The following is a 20,230-nucleotide window of genomic DNA, read 5'->3' on the forward strand; positions in this document are numbered from 1 at the left end:
ATATATTTTTAAGTAATATTTAATATTCTACGTGCCAAATACTCAAGGTCAATTGAAAACCTTTATGGCGTTTGAATATAATTGCAGTTATTCATAGGAGCCCGTTCTTTCTCTTAATCACAAATATTAAATATTATATGTTTGATGCAAATTGAGTGTTTAATGTAATGTAATATATCTTTTATCTCTAGGAAGTACTAAAATAACATCATATAGTTCTACTGCCTAACATATAAACTAGTTACTGATATCACCAGTAATTAAATGACATAACAGGAAATTATTAAAACTATTAATCAGCTGAATGTTTACTTTCATATTATCAAGATAAATCTATCTAATTTATTTTTACGTGTAAATATTCCTTTAAAATAATAATAATATGTCCCTTCTTGCACACAAAAGTACCTGTTTTAATGAAGATATTATTATATATTTGGTTATACACAGAAAGAAAGGAACTGTTATATCTTGGTACAACAATAACCTAATCTTAATGTATGAATCGTATATACTGTAAAATAAGGAGATACAATGGATTAATTAAATTATACAAAAACACAAGATAAATTATATTTATATCACAAATAAATTCCATTTTCTTATAAATAATAATTATAATGTTTACTACATTATTACATAATTGATGGAAATTTTTTATTTAAATAGCTTACATTTTAGCTAATTACTTTTTAATAGAAAAGCGTGATAAATCTTGCTACCGAGCTTTTCCTTTGTCTTATATTATGTATCTCACAACCCCCAATCTCCAATGTATTATATATAATTGTATTAATTTGGAATGTCTTTGAGAAGGATAGCTGTTGTCTAGGATTTTATTATAAGTAAATAACTAAACTCATGAGTTTCTTTTTCGAAAACTTTGCAACCTATGACAGATTATATTATATGACGATTCTATCATATAAATATCAGTATGGAGTTACTCCGTTACATGCATGCCCCTCGTCATACTTCCGGGCATTGTAAACTCTCAGTACGTGTTTCTGACTTTGCAACATCACAGTTTGCCAGTTCTGGAATTATCGCTTCATCTGCTAAACTCTGCTTAGAGTGATAAATTGAATATATGTAATATAGCGTATGGTAATATAGCCTATGGTAATATTCTCGTATCCGGGTATGTTAACGCTTATTTTATTAATAGAAAGATATATCATTCCATAGCTAAACCGGCGTTTAAAATTCTTTAAAATTGTTATTTATAATGGAATTTCCACTATAATCATAAAAATTTGAGCTCTTTTTTGTTTATATAACACCAGCAATGGAATTTTCAAACCTCAATTGTCTGCAACAAAATTAATTAAAATATATTACCTTAGAAAAATATGCTTTCTTGATTCATAACATATCATTATTGCATTGAATTTTATTCCATTCTAAAGTAACTTATGATTTAAAGACATTTAAAAAAACCACTAACTTATATTCTTATGACCCTTAATTTAGTTTACGAAAATACAAAAGAACAAGCAGACTAAGTGAATTTTAAACCGATTCTAGAGTAATGCTAGTGCTAAAGTACTGAAGCTTCTGTGTATATAAACAAAATAAATATCGTTTTTTATTTTTTGGTAACACCCAATTTATTAATTCCGATTTCAATATTTGAATACATTAAAACTGTTTTAAGACACTTTTCTTTGGGATGAATAGAGAATATTGACGAAGTTTTATAAAACATTGCATACAATCTGTAATAATGTTTGATACTCTATTATTCGTCCTAATAAATATGTATGTTATATAATATAGGATTCGGAGTGGTAGTATGCATATTACAAATAAATATCTTGCCTCATAAGCGTAATAATGTGCTACCGAGTCACGTGTTACAATTGAATAGAATAGAATAGAATAGAATATAGAATAGAATATATGTTATTCCAGAAAATATAGTTTACAAAAATTTACATCAGTACTGGTAGGCATTACTAGCCACAGTATCCAGTAAGCGTGGCTAGCTCACCTGAAAGTTGTACTTCATTGTATAATGATCAGTCGAAACTTAACAAGTACATCGTGCGGGTAATCTGCAGTGTGCACACCCCACAGTTAACATTATTTTAAACATAACATTTTTCAATTATAACTTTACAAATTAAAATCTTTTAATATAAAACTGTACAAATTCCTAAACTAAAATTTGAAAAAAGCTATCAATATTAATAAAATTTAAAAGCCAACTTTTCAATTTATTCTCAAATTTGCTTCTATTTTTACAACTTTTTATTTGTAAAGGCAAAAGATTAAAAAATTTTGGACCCAAAAAAGAAAAACTTTTTTTGAAAATTGACTTATTTACCTTCGGTCTCATGAACAGCCCCAGTATGTCACCTCTTGTTCTTTGGTAAACTCTGTCATTCCTGTTTCCACTTTTCTCATAGAAAATTTTTAGTACTTTGAATAAAAATAAATATTTTAGTGGTAATATTCTTAGATATTTATAAATAGGTAATGCAGATTCATATCTTTTCCTTTTTGCAATTATTCTTACGAAGTGGTTTTGTGTTACATTCAACTGTTGTATGGTTATATTGTCAGCAGCTCCCCAATTTTCTATACCATAATTCAATTTAGAATGAATTAGCGCAAAATAAAGTGTTCTCATTAATTTATCATCAATAAATTTCCTTAAAAAATAAAAAATTCTGATATTTCTTCTTAAACCTACTTGAATGCTGTTTATATGCGGTTTCCAGCTCAATTTTTCATCAATGTTTATTCCTAAATATTTAATTTGTTCAACTTGATCAATAATTTCACAATTGCAGTTTGAAATGGCTTGACAATCTAATCTATGAAATTTTAGCACATTATTGAATTGGTATCCTTTTAAGTCAAAATTTATAAACTTAGTCTTAGAGGCATTCAAGACCATTCTGTTGTTTTCACACCATTTCCTGACTTTTATCAAATCTTCTCTAATATGATTCCAGATGTTTTCCCATTGTTTTTCAGAATATCTAATCGCAATATCATCAGCAAACCCTATAATGTTTCCATTTAATGGTAATCTCAGCAAGTCATTTATGAAAATTAGAAACAACGTTGGACCAAGAACGGAGCCTTGGGGGACTCCTGTATTAACAATCTTCGCGTCACTGAATGCATTTGATATTTTAACTTTCTGTTCTCGATTTTCAAGGTAGCCTGCAAACCAGTTTAAAGTGTTACCTCTTACTCCTAAGAGTTCCAATTTCTTTAATAAAATCTTATGGTTAACCAGGTCAAATGCCTTACAAAAATCAATAAAAACTCCAGCTGCTTTATAGTTATTATTAAAACTAATGTAAATTTGTTCTACAAATGTTAATATAGCTCCTTCTGTGTTTTTCCCTTTTATAAAACCATACTGATTAGGACTAAAGAAGTGTTTATTGTTTAAAAAATCAATCAACCTGTCTTTCATGCATTTCTCTATAATCTTGGATATTACAGATAAAAGAGCAATCGGTCTGTAATGTTGAATTAAGTCCTTCGAGCCTTTCTTATGAATGGGCACAACAATTGACTCTTTCAGTTTACTTGGGAAAACACCACTGCTAAAACTCAAATTTATTAATGCTGCTATAACCTCTGCTATAACGAATCCAACACTTTTTATAAGTTGTACAGAAAGAAAATCGCATCCAGTTGACTTTTTATTTTTCAAATTATTAATTATTTTTAACACCTCTTCGCTAAAAACTGGCTTCAAGAATAAAGAATTGTGGCAATTGTAAAAACCAGAAGTATCAAGACCATTGCCCCCAGGTAGGCCTGACTCGACTTTGCCCGGTGCAGATACGAAGTATTCATTGAACAACTGCGCCATTGTTATCGGATCAGATACTGTGTTACCCTGTTCATCTCTTATCTGAGCTATCGCTTGTTGATCCTTCTTATCTGTAAAACTATTTATTAACTTCCACTGACCAGCAATATTTCCCTCTTGCAATTCGAATAAGCGCCTATAATAATTATTTTTTATTTCCACTATTTCATTGTCTAGTTTTTCTTTAAAGCGCGTGTAATATTGTTTGAAATGTGTGTCATACGGCCTACTTCTGTTTTTGATTGCCAGTTAATTTCTTATTTGAATTTTCTTTATTATTCGTTCATTTATCCGTGGACTTCTCATTTTTGCCTTCACCACTCCAGGTCTACAAAATTTAATCTGACTGTGGTCCTCAATGTGCTTATAGAGAATCTCATATAACTCATTTAATGCCTCATTTACATCAGTACTTTGTAATACATTATTCCAAATCGTTAAATCACTAAGTTGATTTTTTAAGCTTTCAAAATCCAGAATTTTCTTGGTTAATATGACATCCTTATGGACATTGTTTATTTCGTTCTCAAAATTTGCAACGAGGCCTATTAAAAAATGATCCGTTATGTCGACATTAAATATTGCAGCCCTAAACAAATTGGAGTTTTTAAATCGAATAAAAAGGTGATCAATACAGGAAGCAGAATCATTATTTCCTCTGGTAAACTTATCAATCAAACATAAGAATCCGTTATTATTCATAAGCGACAGATAACTGCTGCTTATGTTATTATTAACCAAAATATGTAGATTGATATCGCCTATATAAATTACGTTATAACTTAAATTTGGAATGATTTTTTCTAAATCAAATAAAAAATTGTTTACAGAGAAACTGTGTAACCTGTACAAGCTAACTAAGTTAAACATAATATTTCTAAACTTAATTTCTAAAACTAACATATCAGCTGAATCAATGGTTAATCCCCTATCTCGAACTAAAATATCATCTTTAATGTAAACAATTACGCCTCCTGCTCTATACTGCTCGTTTGTTTTGTAAAATGATTTATAACCAGTAATTTTATAATGTGATACTTCCTCTTCATAAATCCATATTTCAGTCATAACAATAATATCTATCGAATTATTTAACATATGTACATTGGCCATGAAAGTGTCAAAATTTTTCCTTAAACTTCTAATATTTATGTGAAATATAATTAAACTGTTGGAGTTGGAAGAGAAAAAACTATCATTTATACTATTTAGAATTACACATTTGTCTACCATGATTCAATGTAAGAAAAAATACAAAACAAGAAAAATACAAAAGCACATGCTTGAATAAAGTAAACTAGCATTCTAGGCTAATAAATAATATAGTAAAACAAACAAACATTTTCTAAGTAGTTTTTTAACTATTATTTTCGTAATATTTATTCAGTATTGTTTAACTCACATATTACTTCACTTGCTTCACTGCTTTCGCTTGGTTTACAGCTTCCCCAAGTCGTCCGAAACATCGATCCTGATGCACTTCTCTCCATTTTCCCTCCTCACAAAAATCTTTCCCTCCCTGCTCCACACATACTTGTATCCCTTGGACCGTGCTGCCTCCTTGACTCTGCCTAGAAGCTGTTTATTTTCAGGTGACAGGTGCTCGTTTATGAAGATCTTGTCTTTGTTGAAGTGCCGATTGATCTTGTCCGCCGTTATTGGTCGTACCTCCTTGAAGGCTTGGAGCCAGTTATCCCGGTCCTGCCTCGTCGTGAACTTCACGATGATCGGCGGTGTTCTGTTTCGGCTGAATGTTGGCACCCTGTGAGCTGCGATCACCCTCTCCTTCTTCAGTTCCAGACCGATTGAGCTCGCAACATCCTTTAGCAACTCCTCCATATGCTCTCCGTTTGTTTCTGGGACACCGTTAATTTCAACGTTGGTCTGTCTAGAATACTGCTCCATATTTCTTAATCTTTGTTCCAAAGTGGCAACGGATTTCTTAAGGACTCTGTTTTCTTCTTTTATTTCTTCCATTTCCTTTTTCTGTTTATTACAGGCTAGCTTTAACTCCTCCATCAACTCATTGCTCTTGTCAATTTTCTCAGAGAAAAAATCTAGAGAGGTACGAAACTCGGTGAACTCCTTAGCATTACGCCTCAACTCTACAAACATCTCAGATTTAAATGCCTCCAAAGTTTGTATTAGAAATTCTTTAGTGACAGGGGTTGCTGGAGTAGATCTACTACTTGCTATTGATGTAGACCTGACAGGTTTGCAAACAGCGCACTGCCAATCCCTTTTCGCACCTCGAGTTTTAATAGAGTCCTGATTTTCTTCAGAAATACAGGCTAGGTGGAAAACACTCTGGCACAATCCAACACATTTAATCGATTCATTTTCACTGCTACATTCGGAACCGCACCCACCGCAGATAACCGGCATTTTAGTGTAAAAAATGAACTTTTACAATAAATATAGATTGTCTGAACAAGCCGATCACCACACGTGCCGCAGTTGACCTTTGAGTCTCGTACAGACAGAGATAGCGACCGCACAGCTCGAGCGACTGATAACGACTGAAGTACATGATTGCACTTAGTTTATGTACTCTGCAATTGCCACAATGTTTACCAATAAAACTAATTTATACATTTTTATAAAACGTCTATAGATGATTTAATTCTGCAGAGATATTTTGGACATACTAACAGATACACATATTGATTTCTAAACCCTCAAATAATTTGATTCGATAACGCTTAGCCAAATAAGAATTATGTAGCAAAGAAATCATGAAGGCTTTCTTTTAAACTAACATGTATCTATACAAGAGCTTGATAATGCAGAAATGAAGCCTTGGAGATAAAAAAGAGTTATAGTTTCACATTATTCCGAACAGCACTTGCAAGAAAGACATTAAGCCATGTTTTCTGTGTAATGTTACGCTCGTACACAGAATGTACATTCTTATATACGTATCATATTGTATATTGTCCACATTAGTTCCTCAAACCGTATTTACATATGATATTCTGTATAATATTTGAAAAAAACTCATAAAATATCACGTTAATAAGACGCGTGGGTAAAATATAAAAATATACCTTGAAATATCAATCACCAAATCATTAGCATTAAAATTGTTCTAGCACAAGTTTACTGGTTAATGATTGAGATATATAGTTTTTGAAACGTTTTAGACTACACATAGATGTTTAAATAGCACTATTTACTAGGTATACTCTAATATGTTTCACATAAAGGTAATACATTTAAAAGCCTTTGAATATAAGGAAAGAAATATTTGTGTAACAACTGTAATATTTATCATCAGTATTATCAGAGTATCAATATCCTTGTTAACAAATACATATCATATTTATTATCATTAAAAACAATGGTTCTTACGTATAATTTAAAACAGTTTTTAGGCAATCGCTTGCTGTGTTAAGGTTATTTTTATATATTAGGCTGTATAGATTTGGGCTGTTTAAAAATTTAAGGTTTTTAGTGTGGTATATTTTATTTTAAACCTTGAGAGACTTCAGATTGTTAAGTATTGTATTTTAATTCTGGATTTAATTTCACAGTATGAAATTGTGTTAGAATATATTAAGAATTCTGTATTAAATATATAGTTCATAGAGGACATGATATTTAAGTACTATATGATCATGAAAAAGTAATTCAAGTATACTGTAATATTTTTTCATTATCTACTTAATAATTGCTTGTAAAAATAATATGTTTATATATCTATTAATATTAGACTTGTTGTTTGGAAATTTCTTTTGCTTATCTGTCCCAACTTTTACTAATTTATAAACTTACAGTACAAATATTCCAGCTGTTCAAAGATAAAAATCTAATGTACTATATTACCTATGCAATTATGTTTATAGTACAAGAGAACAATTTTTATAAACCATATTAATTGTTTTGAGAATACGATAGAATATTTAAAATGTAGAAAATGGGTTCTTACAACATTGCATATGTATATATCTTATAATTATAAGAATGAGATAACATAAAGGCATCCACTAACTCTAAACAGTGTGATAAAATTAAAATTTTATTGGGAATGAAAAACTGTTTTCGCATATACATAACAGTTGGTATGAAACAGTGAAAAGTGTACAGTTATATAATTACGAATTCATTGTCAATCTAAATTTTAATAGGTAATTGAGATCTCCTCCCTTCCTATTTTTCGTATTAATTTTGTAATGTGTGGTATTATTGAACTGAATAAGATTAAACTAAATAAAATAATCTATATTTACATTGTGAATTTTATTCTATGGTCTTTTTGTTTGACTATTTACTAAACATGATCGTGGCTTCTTCTAGATGATGGTAGCTCAAAGAGGATTACAGCTCAAGACATGAAGCTACTAGAGACCGAACACTTTCAGTGGCTGGTTTCTGCGTGCTTTTCAGACAGTACAATTCACATTCAACAGGATTTCAGGTAGAAAATAGTTCATTGTCAAGGTATAGTATGCCTGTTATGAAGTTCATTTTAAATCTACACGATTGAAAAAAATTGAAATGAGGCAGAAAGTCAGTTCTCTCTTTGTTAATATTATTTGTTTATATTTATTGAAAAGTTTCAATTAGTTATGATGTTAATTTCGTTCATAGTTTTTTTACTATGTTATTATTGTTAGATAATACATGGAATAATAACGTAGGTGACAGAGACTCGCAACTTCCAAAGGATGAGCACGTTTAGGAATTTAAAGGAAGTTCCAAATACAAAAAGCTACCAGAAATTGGGGGCAATAATTACTGCAGAATTAGCGTAAGCTTAATCTTATTCTAGAGGAATTGAAGTGGTCCAGTGCCTACTTTTAATACCAATCAACTTAAGAAAATAGCCTTAAAGAATTATTCTAAAGATACTACATATGTATAACGTAAATTAAAACTTTTTAAGAAATGTCAGACAGGGACTTGCCTGAAGACTTACACATTGCGGTAATACTTACAACACTCCACAGAGTCGTGTAGAATAGTCATCCAGACAAGTTTACCAAGTGAAGTGAGAAACATAGTACTCGTGCTTACTGTCGGTACTTAAGGTGTTACTCGCTAAGGTGTTAAACATACAGTTCGACAGCCGACATGTGTCCGTGGTGCATAGGCTTCCACTGAGAAGTAAATAGGAACACCCCAACATCGTAGTTAAATTTGTTCGGCGTGAGGAAAAGTCAGCCTGGATCCGTGCCGCAAGGGAACATCGCAGAAGACTCACTGCTTCAGTACTGTATGAATCTTGGTCCTCAACTCCAGTATTCATCAATGAGCATCTCACACCTCACTACAAGGCCGTCCTTGGCAGGGCTAGGCGGCTGGTCAAGGAGAAGAGGCTCGCATTTGCCTGGACCAGGGATTGCCGAGTTTATGTGAAGAAGACGTCTCAGCCTGACAGCCCAGCTACACTACTCCGCTCCCTGGACGACCTGGAAACACTGGTGAAGTGTTGAAACCATTCAAGGTCACTTCATAAAATTCAAATCGTTAAGATTGATATATGTCTTATTTTATGTATAAACCTTCTATTTTTTTTAAATTTGTTTATGGTCTAAGACAACCATAAAGCGAAAATTATAATTTATTCCGTTATAAATCCAATGAATTTGCTTTCCTATCTTTTATTTATTTTGTTTCTATATAGGTTTAGAAATTTATTATATGTCATAAAAATTCACTTTAACTAAAAGTACAACAATTGTTTTAAAGTTATTTGCTATTAATAATGTAATTGAATTGGTATATATTTTATATTTCAAATTAAACAAATTATTTTATTTCAATATTTTATATTAAATTGCTTGCAATATATTTACCAGTAGCTTATGTATAAATCACCCAAATATTTGTATATACAGTCTATGTTTGGATATCATTGTAACTTTAATCTTAACTCTCAACGTGAATTACTTCATATTAATATATTTCTTATTGTAAGTATTTTTAACTACTGTAATTATGACTATCTTTCCGTAGAATGGTATTTTGTTTGTTAATTCCACTTACTACCATTTTAAGGATTGTGTTATTCTCAAACGTTATTCTATTAAAGATACATTTTTGTACATTCCTATTACAAATACATGCTCTATTTCAATGCGCCTACGGTCATATATTATCATTCAATGAATAATAATTGATCTTTTGTACATTTAAGGTAATTATTAGTTTGATTTGTCATTTATTTTGTTTTTATACTCTTAAAAATTAAGTATTAACTTTCTATTACTACTATATGAAGCAAAATGATTTTTGGTTTTTATTCCTTTTTAGTAAATATTATATTTTGTTGTTAGTAAATATTACTTACAGAAACTGACAGAATTTTGTTTTCTCATATGCAATACATCACATTTTATTTATTTACAAACTATTTAATAATGCTGTAGTCTTTACTGTTTGTTTTAAGCACATTTCACTTTATTTTATTCTAAAATGGTGGCATTTTTATACCATACCTATGTATCATTAATATGTAAATGCGCGCGCTTGAACATGATATAGTTTAAATCTATAAAAAATTTTAAATAACAATATATCCAAGCTTGACACGGCAGACGGTGTAGCGGCTGATGGACAGCGACGTGCGACTGCTTGACAGATTAGATCACTACAGACAAGTATACTGCGAACAGTTCGACTCACACATACAGGTTACACAACACTTTAACAATTCATACAAAGAATGGCTTAGCATAATTCATTTCAACATTAGAAGTTACCTACAGCTTGAACGTTAAATTTGATATTATTGTGCTTACGGTGGCCTGGGTTGACAGAAATAGGACCTTGGTAGCACTGGACGGTTATGACGTACACAGCACAGATAACAACTGGAATAGGAATGACGGTGTGATTGTTTATATAAGGAGTGAATTGAGTGGAGTGACTAAACAGATTACTTTGGGAGAGGCGACTGGACTGCAGGTGGACTTTGACTGTGACGGTAGACACTGGAGGGTACTGGGGGTGTACCGCAGTCCGACTATGAACTGTGACTTGTTTTTGGAGGAACTTCATAACTACTACTCGCTTAATTCTAACGATATGGCTCATATGTTCGTAGGAGATACCAATATTGATATTTTAAACAATAGTAATGACAGAAAAGACTTATATTTAAACATACTATACGAAGCTGGCCTTACAGAATGTATTAACAAACCGACTAGAGTGACTGACCAATCTAGTACTTGCATTGACCATATATTTATCAAACACTCTGACTATAGTGTCGTGACTGCGGTTGTACTGACCACTGACCTGACCGACCACTACGCCGTGTTGGCCGGGTGGAGCGTGGGGCCCCCCGTGCCGGCACTCACACTGATACTGAGAGTACATACCTAGACCAACAGGAACTGCACCTTCTACTGGAGACTCAGTCGTGGGAGCATGTTCTTGTTCAGCAAGATGTTAATAAGTGCTGAGACGCATTTTTTGATGTTTTCGAGGATTTAAAACAGCATTCTCAAAAATATAAAAGACAGAGACTTAAACAATGGATTACAGCAGACCTAATTAGTGCGATTCGAAAGCGAGATAAATTAAGTAAGACATTAAAAAAGCAACCATTTAATACTACATTAAAAAATTATTATAACTATTTCAGAAACAATCTTTCAAGGGAAATTAAATTAACGAAAAATAATTACTACAAAGAACAAGTTTTAAAATCATCGAACAATCCAAAAATGTTCTGGAAGATAATTAGCGAGATAAGTGGTGCATCGCAAGCAAAATCTACATTTCCTGTTCAAAATTTCGCCACTGTGGCAGACACGGGGGGTGGGAGGACCGTAGCCGTGGCTAACTCTTTCAATGATTTTTTTTCACAAGTAGGGCAGAGTTTGGCGAGTAAGTTGCCGCGGCCTGTCGGTCTGCCCCTTGTGGATGACGCAGTGTATCGAACTGAGCATGTGTTTCAGTTGGAGCCGGTCACCGACAGCCGGGTGGAGAAGTGCGTGGCTGAGATGCGCGGTGGCTCTGCTCCTGGATATGACGATTTTCCTTCTAATACCTTAAAAAATAATATTGCACATTTTCTTCCTCCTCTCCAACATTTAATTAATCTTAGTCTAACTTCTGGCATTTTTCCCAAAAGATTTAAACTGGCTAAAGTTATTCCGTTACACAAGGGAAACAGCAAATCGGACACGAACAACTATAGACCTATCTCCTTGCTTAGTGTAATCGGTAAAGTGCTTGAGAAATGTGTAAAAAAACAATTTCAAAATTATTTAGAATCCAACAACTTAATATCGGAATTACAATTTGGTTTCAGACAGGGAACAAATACTTCAGACGCCTTTTTCAAAATTAATAAACAAATAATGCATTTACTAAATGAAAATTTTAAAATTATCTTAGTTTTCGTGGACTTAGCTAAAGACAGAAATTCGATTCAATTGACAGAAATTTGTTGATTAATAAATTAAAATATGTTGGTGTAAGAGGAATTGCATTACAATGGTTCGAAAGTTATTTAACTGATCGGAAGCAATTTGTAACAATAAATAATCGAAATAGTAGTCCATTGGAAGTAAATTATGGCGTTGTTCAAGGAAGTACACTTGGCCCATTACTCTTTCTCGTTTATATAAACATCATAGTAAAGCTAAATATTACTGGAATGTTACAACTGCTCGCCGATGACACAGTAATTGTTTTCAAAGGAAGAACCTGGCAAGAAGTTTACCAGTTTGCTTCGAACGAGCTAACGCAAATACAACATTGGTTTCTTTCTAACATTCTAACCGTGAACGTCAGTAAAACAAAATTTTTACCAATCGCATTAAGGAATGTGAGTGAGCCACCCGCGGAGCTGCAATTAGTACTGCACTCATGCTGTGATTCAGTTAACACCGCCTGTCACTGCCAGCCTATCGAGAGGGTGGACCAGTACAAGTACCTAGGTATAATAATTGATAAAAAACTTAGATGGGAACCTCACATTAATTATTTAAAACCTAAACTTAGAAAAATGATATACGTATTTTACCAATTAGGGCAAATTTTAAATTATAATAAATTAAAAACTGTCTATTTTGCATAATGTTCAGTCTATTTTACAGTATGGAATAATAGCGTGTGGAGGGGCGTTCAAAACTATCATTGATCCATTAAATGTTATTCAGAAATCTATACTCAAGGCAGCTCTAAATAAACCTAAACGTTTTTCATCAAATCAGTAGTTCATAGAATCAGATATTCTCACGATCCGTCAGTTATATATTAGGAATGTGATGGTCTACACATATAGGCACAGGGAGGCGGTACTCGGTCGAACTACTCACAACTATTCTACCAGGGCCGCTGTGGGGGGTGGTGTGCGGGCTCCTGTCATTGAGATGACTGTGAATCTGACGAACGCATACTACGTGGCGAGTACATTGTACAGGCGCCTGCCTCCAGTGATAAGGGAACTGCGGGCCGAACCGACTGGTCTGTTCAAACGACTGATTACTACCTGGCTGCGGATGATCGGCTCTGATAACGCTGAGTCTCTCCCCACTCCCACTTACCGTTATTAACTACATTTACTATAACTACTTTCAGTTGCTGCGCCGTCGTGTCAGCATATACAACATGTTCAACCGCTTGCTTAGATATTTTTGTTTTCGTAACTTTTATTTATTTTATTTTGTGGGACTGATTGTGTGAGCTGAATTTTGTTTATTGTATGGATTTAATAAAAAGTCTGTTCTACTAAAATTGTTGTAAATAAGAGCTCGCCGTCACGCACAGGCCTCGGCCCATGTGACGGTATTTTCATAATAATAATCATGTAATTATAATCATTGCATATTTGAAAATAAAGAGTAATTTGATTTGATTTAATCTCAACACCTTATTTTGTGCTAAACAACTGCGTAATATATGATATTTAATAAAAATTACAATTCCCACAGCCCAGAAACGTTCTACTTCAAAATAAATAGGTAAAAAATGTTTGAGGTTTTAAAAAATAAAACGTTGGATCATATAACAGACAATGAAGATTTAGATACTGCTACCGGGGGATTATAGAAAGTTTACGGGAGCTGATAGAAATGAACAAGATAAAAGTAAAAATCACATCAAAATGTAAGAAATTTAAACCGTGGATAACTTTAAGGATCATTAAATTTATTAGGCGTAGGGATCAATTGCATACCAATTTTGAATAAGGAACCTCTTAATTTTAATCTGCGTAATATATATATATATATATATATATATATATATATATATATATATATATCCATTACAGAAACACTCTCCACGCATTTATTAAACGGGCTAAATACAAATTGTATCCCCATGTAATGGCGGAAACAGCCAAGGATGCTCGGAAGTGTTGACCTAAGGTGAAAGAGGTTGCGAAAAGATCCTGATTTATGCTTATTGTGTGCGCGGAGGCCCTTTCACAGCTCATGATGTTAAAATTATGTGTAACGAATTTTATATTTATTTTCCCTCTGTAATTTCGCTGTTGGCAGGGGAGCTCAACCCCAGTAGGGCAGCTGAGGTAGAGGACGCTGACCACACTTTCGATGCCGTGTTTGAACTGAGGCCTGTTATTCAAGAAGAACTTTTGAGGGTCGTATTCTTTAAGAGCGCTGTAGGTTCCAGGTTGGGATGCAATTCCAATACATTTAATTAAAAATAATCTTTTTCTTATTGGCACAACCCTCTTTTCACGTTTTCAATTCAAATATAAGATCCGGAAAAATGTCCTGACGACTTTAAAATCGCTAGTCATTTCTATTTCTAAGTCTGGTCCAAAATCACAACACAGTAATTTTGGACCAATATTACTTTTGATACCAATAGATAAGATTTTCGAAAGATGTTTAAAAATTCAGATAACGTGTTAGCTAAAGCAATTTCACGTTGTAGCTAACGTACAGTATGGTTTAAGAGAAAAAAAGTACATCAGATGCTTTAATATGATTTAACATATTGATCCGTATGTTTTTCTACAATGTATCACAGTAATTGGAGTATCTCACGAAATGTGCATAAACCTTTATGCATAGTCTTCTTATATATACGTAACTGTATGTTACATTGTTATATCTCATGCAATCGAATAATATTGAAGTGTGTTTAGCTTGGAAATATCAATTAGTATATTATTTGTGAGTATTATAATGATTTCGTACCCGAAATTTAATGTACCACATAATAAAATATTTATTGCTAAGGAGTATTTTATGAAGGCAACTGATCATTTAAAATTTTACTTATTGTATTTTTTTGATACATTCAAGAAGCCTAAATGTTTCTATTACGCTAATTACATAACTTTGTCTACATGTACTATAAAACACTCTAAATAACGAAATTCAATGTTGGTCGAGGAAGAGACATTTACTTTTATGAAACTGGAGGCAAGGATATCAAAAAGGACGAGTCTGGCTTCTACTTATTTCTTCACAGTCATGCGTAATTCTTGTGAAAGAAAGTAGACACTGTTTGTGTTGGTGGTCACTGGATAAAACAAGCTTAGAGGACTCTTTCTAAGGTCATCGTCTTTTAATGCCAACAGTATTTTACTCTTCAGACTGAATTCTTACTGAAGGTTGAAAGGATATCTTAGGTTTTATACAAGTGGATGTGGCCTTACATTATTTCTTTTTAATCCAAGTTATTTCAGTCTTTTTGTACGTAATTACAAACCTTAACTGTATTTTATTTTGAATTAAAAGGCATAATTCGAATTTTCAATGTGGAATAATTTGATCGTCCATTAATTAATATAGCCTATTATACAATTACAAATGTTTTCAAATATCAATCATAAATATATACCACTTTATAGTCCTTGAATTAGAGAAAACTAGTATTTTAAATGTGATTAAGTACATTTTTATTTTCTGTAAATATTAAATTTCTTCTTTTCTTGTCATCCTTGTGTAGATTATTAATCTTTCTCTTAAACTGCCTTATCATTCTGTATAAACTTATAACACCTACACAAATGTTTTTACGAGTGTTTTTTAGTTAATATACTACCGTTAAAACTAACATATTTTGAACTGGTAGCTTGATCTATTCGTACCTCACTGCATACAACAAAAACAAATAAACAGTAAATTCTAACAAATTTCTCGCATATTTATTTCTATTTATGTAACAACTTAAATGTATATTGTTAATTTGTGCTGGCCATTTACAAGGTTTAGCGAATAGCCTGAAAGATTAAGAATAAGTAATAATTAGATCAAGACAAAGAATGGATACAATAAAGGCAAATCCACACCACTCGAAACATTATTCTCAACAAGTGTTTCGGGAATAAGACCTGTTAACCATATTTTAGAGTGTTTATTAAAACATTTACATGAAATATATTCGTTTGGTTCAATCCAAACGAAACAATAATAAATTAGGTATTCAATCATAAAAATTAGAAATATGCGACAGGTAGTGATATAAAAGGGCATGTAGTATGTGCTTTGTAAATTAAGCCATCGTTTGAGTGTGCAACCATGACTCGTTCATTATTAATTTAAATTAGATTTTAGGAATAAATTTAATTCCCTAATGTAGAAGAACTATTCCCTTATGAAACTTTTTTTTTTACTTCACATATCAAAATATTACTCACCACTTGAATCTAAAGTGCTGGACTCATAGCTTCTTGCTGAAGAAGAGTCACTCTCAGTCTGCTTACCCTCGGCACTACTCCAAATCAATCCACTTTGATAAACTTACTTTAGTTAAGTGCCTTCAAACGTGTACACAACATTTTTAACTAAAGTAAAGTATCGACCAGCATTATGTTATAAATTTAAATACTCATAGCTTAAACAGAATCGTCAGGAACGTAATTTTAAAAAACCCCAAAAGATTAAAAAAATGGCACTATGGTTGGGGGGAGGTGTTATAAATTCTTTTGAGAAAAATTTTCAAATGTAAATTGTAGGTCGAACTTGACATAATTTTAAAGTTAATCCACTAAACTGTTATAATTTATATACTTTTTTTTGCATAATGGGTGGTTGAATGTGTCAAATTTGTAAGGTTTCACATTTTTTTACCGTTACCTTCTTAAAAACTTGATACGTCTAATGACAGTTGTAATTTCTATTTTTTACGTTTTAGGTTTTGAAATAGAATAAAATAAAATTAATACAAGAGTTAAAGTTCTTAAAACTGAAAACCTTGACATATTATTAGGTAAAATTAAAAAAAATTGGTTTCACTATACTTTGTATGAGTTAAAAAAATTTGAGTAATACAAAATTTTGACATTTTTGAAACACTCTCAATAAATAAAAAGAAATAAATTTACAAATTTTTTGAAAATTGTCATCGAAGATTTTTTTTTTATTAGTCAAGGTCCAACCAATCTTTACAGAATGAAATTTTTTTTATGACCCCTAAATCCTAGTAAAAATTATATTATTGTGTATTTTCGTTTTGTATAAATATTTTTTGAGTATTTTGTTATCAAAATATGGGGTTTTCGCTAACTTGAAGGAATGTGTATTTCTCTGTTCTCCTGCTATACATCGCGGACAGGGTGGTTTTTGCCTCATACTGTATTAGTTTTTAAGTGGCGATTTTTTCAAGCCATACGTATTTGCATTTAAAATATAATGCTGGTTGTTATAAATAAATAACTTCTTTTATTCAGCAAGCGTTCTTCAAAGCTACATACTCTGATTTACAAAACAACTCTACCATAGCATACAAATAAATAATCATTAAAATCTAAAACCTAATAAAATTACGTAAAAATCTTTTTGACAACCACGGTTTTTAAATGAACTGTAACTAAGGCTCTCTTCAAAGCAGGGGGCAAAGTATAGTATATTTCTGGTCCAATGTATCTAAAAGCTTTCTTGCCAATTTCTAGACGGACCCTTGGCAAATGAAGTAGGCCTGTCCGAGTTACTGCGTTGTGTTTATTTCATACCTGAAATAAGCTTTTCCCTGAGATATTCAGGCTTGCCAGTCTGAATAACTTTGGAAATAATTTGAAAAGATTGCAAGTCTCAGCAATCTTTAATCGATAAAACCTCAGAATTTAACCTAAATTCACTGATGTGATCAAATCTTTTGAGAACATAAAACAAATCTCAGGGATCTGTTTTGCAATATAGTGAGAACCATTACATTTTCCAGAGTAAGGCAACGAGCGAAAGATGAAAGAGCATAGTATATAGTAGGAAAAATTGTTGAACGGGACAATTTCCAGCTTAGCAGACACTGGAAGTATCTTTACACATCTATATAGAGTCTTTAACTTGACTGTAAAATCAAGATTAGAATCCAAAGAGATTCCAAGATTTTTAGAACACTATCCATAAACCAAGAGTTTGCCATCTAAAGTGACGAACTGATTAATGTAAGCAACACGTGATTGGCAGTTCAAAGATGACCTCTTGACCTGCAAAACAGAACATTTGTCCAAGTTAAGCAGAAGCCCATGATCGTCCGACTTGTTATTACTCTTCACTTTTAAATGTTGTTTACAAGTCTGAAGGCCGTATATTTCTGATCTTCCACTCTACTACGTAGTTTCCTCTAGCTTTGGCCTGCCTCTTCTAGTTCAGTGATTTAATAGGTAAACATATCTTACAATTAGAAAAGAAAACATATTAAATATGTATACGTTCGCAAAAAAAAACATTCTACATTTTCTGTTATCCCAGGATTTGTTCATACTTATAACAAAACACTTATTTTCTACACCCTAAAGTATGCTATTTTGGGAAGGGTTAATTAACTTTCTCCTGATAAGAAACTGTGTGATGTGATGCCCGGAATTCTAGGACAGGAACTCGCCTCTGATATGATGCCAATAGTAATAACCCAGTTCTCTGCTATTCTTTACTTGTTGCAGAATCCTGATTAAGCTATAAAAGAGGAACTAGTCCTCTATTATTGATAAAGGCAAATTTGTGTGGTTTAAACATTCCGCTAAATTGTCACACATTAATTTGGGATATATAATTGTATGGATTTCAACTTAACTTGTTCAATTAACTGTTTTCCACTAACCTACTAAAAAAATTCTTTTTTTTAATTATTAACTATTTATAATAGTTGCTGATAACGCAAAGTCTGTAATGGTTTTATTAAGTTACATGTGATAAAGCTGATATTTATGTTGGAATAATAATAATAAGAACTGAAATTTAAATTATGCAATAGCGGTTTGGGACTTTAATATTGAAGAATGTTTTCCACTTTATATTATTGAATAAGAAGTTAATTACTAATTCCATGCTAAATGTTTTAGTTTAATCTTATATGGACAAGCTAAATTGCATTTTAAATATTAATCGAGCATTAAGGATATTAACCAAATATAATCCTTATGATTTGCGTATTTTAGTCCATTATTTCATTTAGAAGTTTTGTATTTCTGTACTTAGAATCAACAAAAGTAGAAATTGTGGTATTGGCAAAAAATGTCTTTTTAATTAATTGTATTCAAATTTTTAAATTAGTCATATTTTTTAGGGTCGTAAACGAAACTACGAAAAATATTTTGAGTTTATTCGCACTCTTTCACCACCTAATATCATGGTGAATGAATCAAAACACTCCTTCACTTTATTCAACAGCAATGTAAAAGTTAAATTATAAAAGTGTAGTAGTATTAAAAATATTAAAACACAGTTATTTAATATTGTCTATAATACTTTAAATGTTCGCCATGTGATATGTAATAAACATTATCAACAACTATTTAAAAAATTTTTTATTTGATGAAATGATCCTCAAAATCAATAGACAATAGGTAAATAAACATTTGCAAAATCTTATGTTATACTTGCAGTTACCAGCGGTTTCACTCTCAATTTAGTAGGTTTTGTACTGGTTCTAATAAATAATTTTCCCTACACCAATGTTCAGTTATCCTTGTTGCCACGTTAAAAAATATGCCAAAAAGTTTATATTTACGGCATTAAAATTTATTTTGTTCTTGGTATTTGGCGTATTGTTAATGAATTGTCCTTTTTTCCCCGATCAAGAAAGTATATGTATAGCCGACATACAGAAGTCTGAGAAGAATACGTCAATCATAAAGAATCTGTTTTAGACCATTGCAATTTACTCGCATTCTCAAATAATTTACTGCCACAATTGACTTTGACTGTTTTGCCACGAACAAGATGATATATAAATAAGCACATCTGAGAAGCCTCTTCTGTCAAAATATAACAAGGATGGGTTTTTAATTTTTTTTTTTTTATCTACAGTATTAGTTATATGGAACCTTTGTCTTTTAAATCTGCATTAGATTGTTAACCATGTTCTGCATACAACTATTTTGCTAAAACGTAAAGTTTAAAGTAAATTTTTATAACAATTTAAATTTTCTTATCTGGATATTTTCTTAGTCTGTGCCCAACGGTTGTCCAAAAGGTTGTAATAAGAAGTGATGGAGCTATCAAACCTACT

At 31.8% G+C, this 20,230-nt stretch overlaps 1 protein-coding gene across 1 annotated transcript; it reads right to left on the reverse strand.

Annotated features, from left to right (window-relative positions):
- Nucleotides 1–5,278: 5,278 nt before the first annotated feature.
- Nucleotides 5,279–6,226, reverse strand: LOC124370991. Its single transcript, XM_046829297.1, has one exon. The coding sequence runs from the start codon at nucleotides 6,224–6,226 to the stop codon at nucleotides 5,279–5,281; it is 948 nt and encodes a 315-aa protein (XP_046685253.1).
- Between the last annotated feature and the right edge of the window lie 14,004 nt (nucleotides 6,227–20,230).

The sequence above is a fragment of the Homalodisca vitripennis genome, unplaced genomic scaffold (assembly GCF_021130785.1).
Source record: "Homalodisca vitripennis isolate AUS2020 unplaced genomic scaffold, UT_GWSS_2.1 ScUCBcl_787;HRSCAF=3502, whole genome shotgun sequence".
Taxonomy (NCBI): Eukaryota; Metazoa; Arthropoda; class Insecta; order Hemiptera; family Cicadellidae; genus Homalodisca; species Homalodisca vitripennis.

Coding starts and splice junctions, on each gene's coding strand:
- LOC124370991 (XM_046829297.1), bottom strand. CDS start 6,226: ATGCCGGTTATCTGCGGTGGGTGCGGTTCCGAATGTAGCAGTGAAAAT.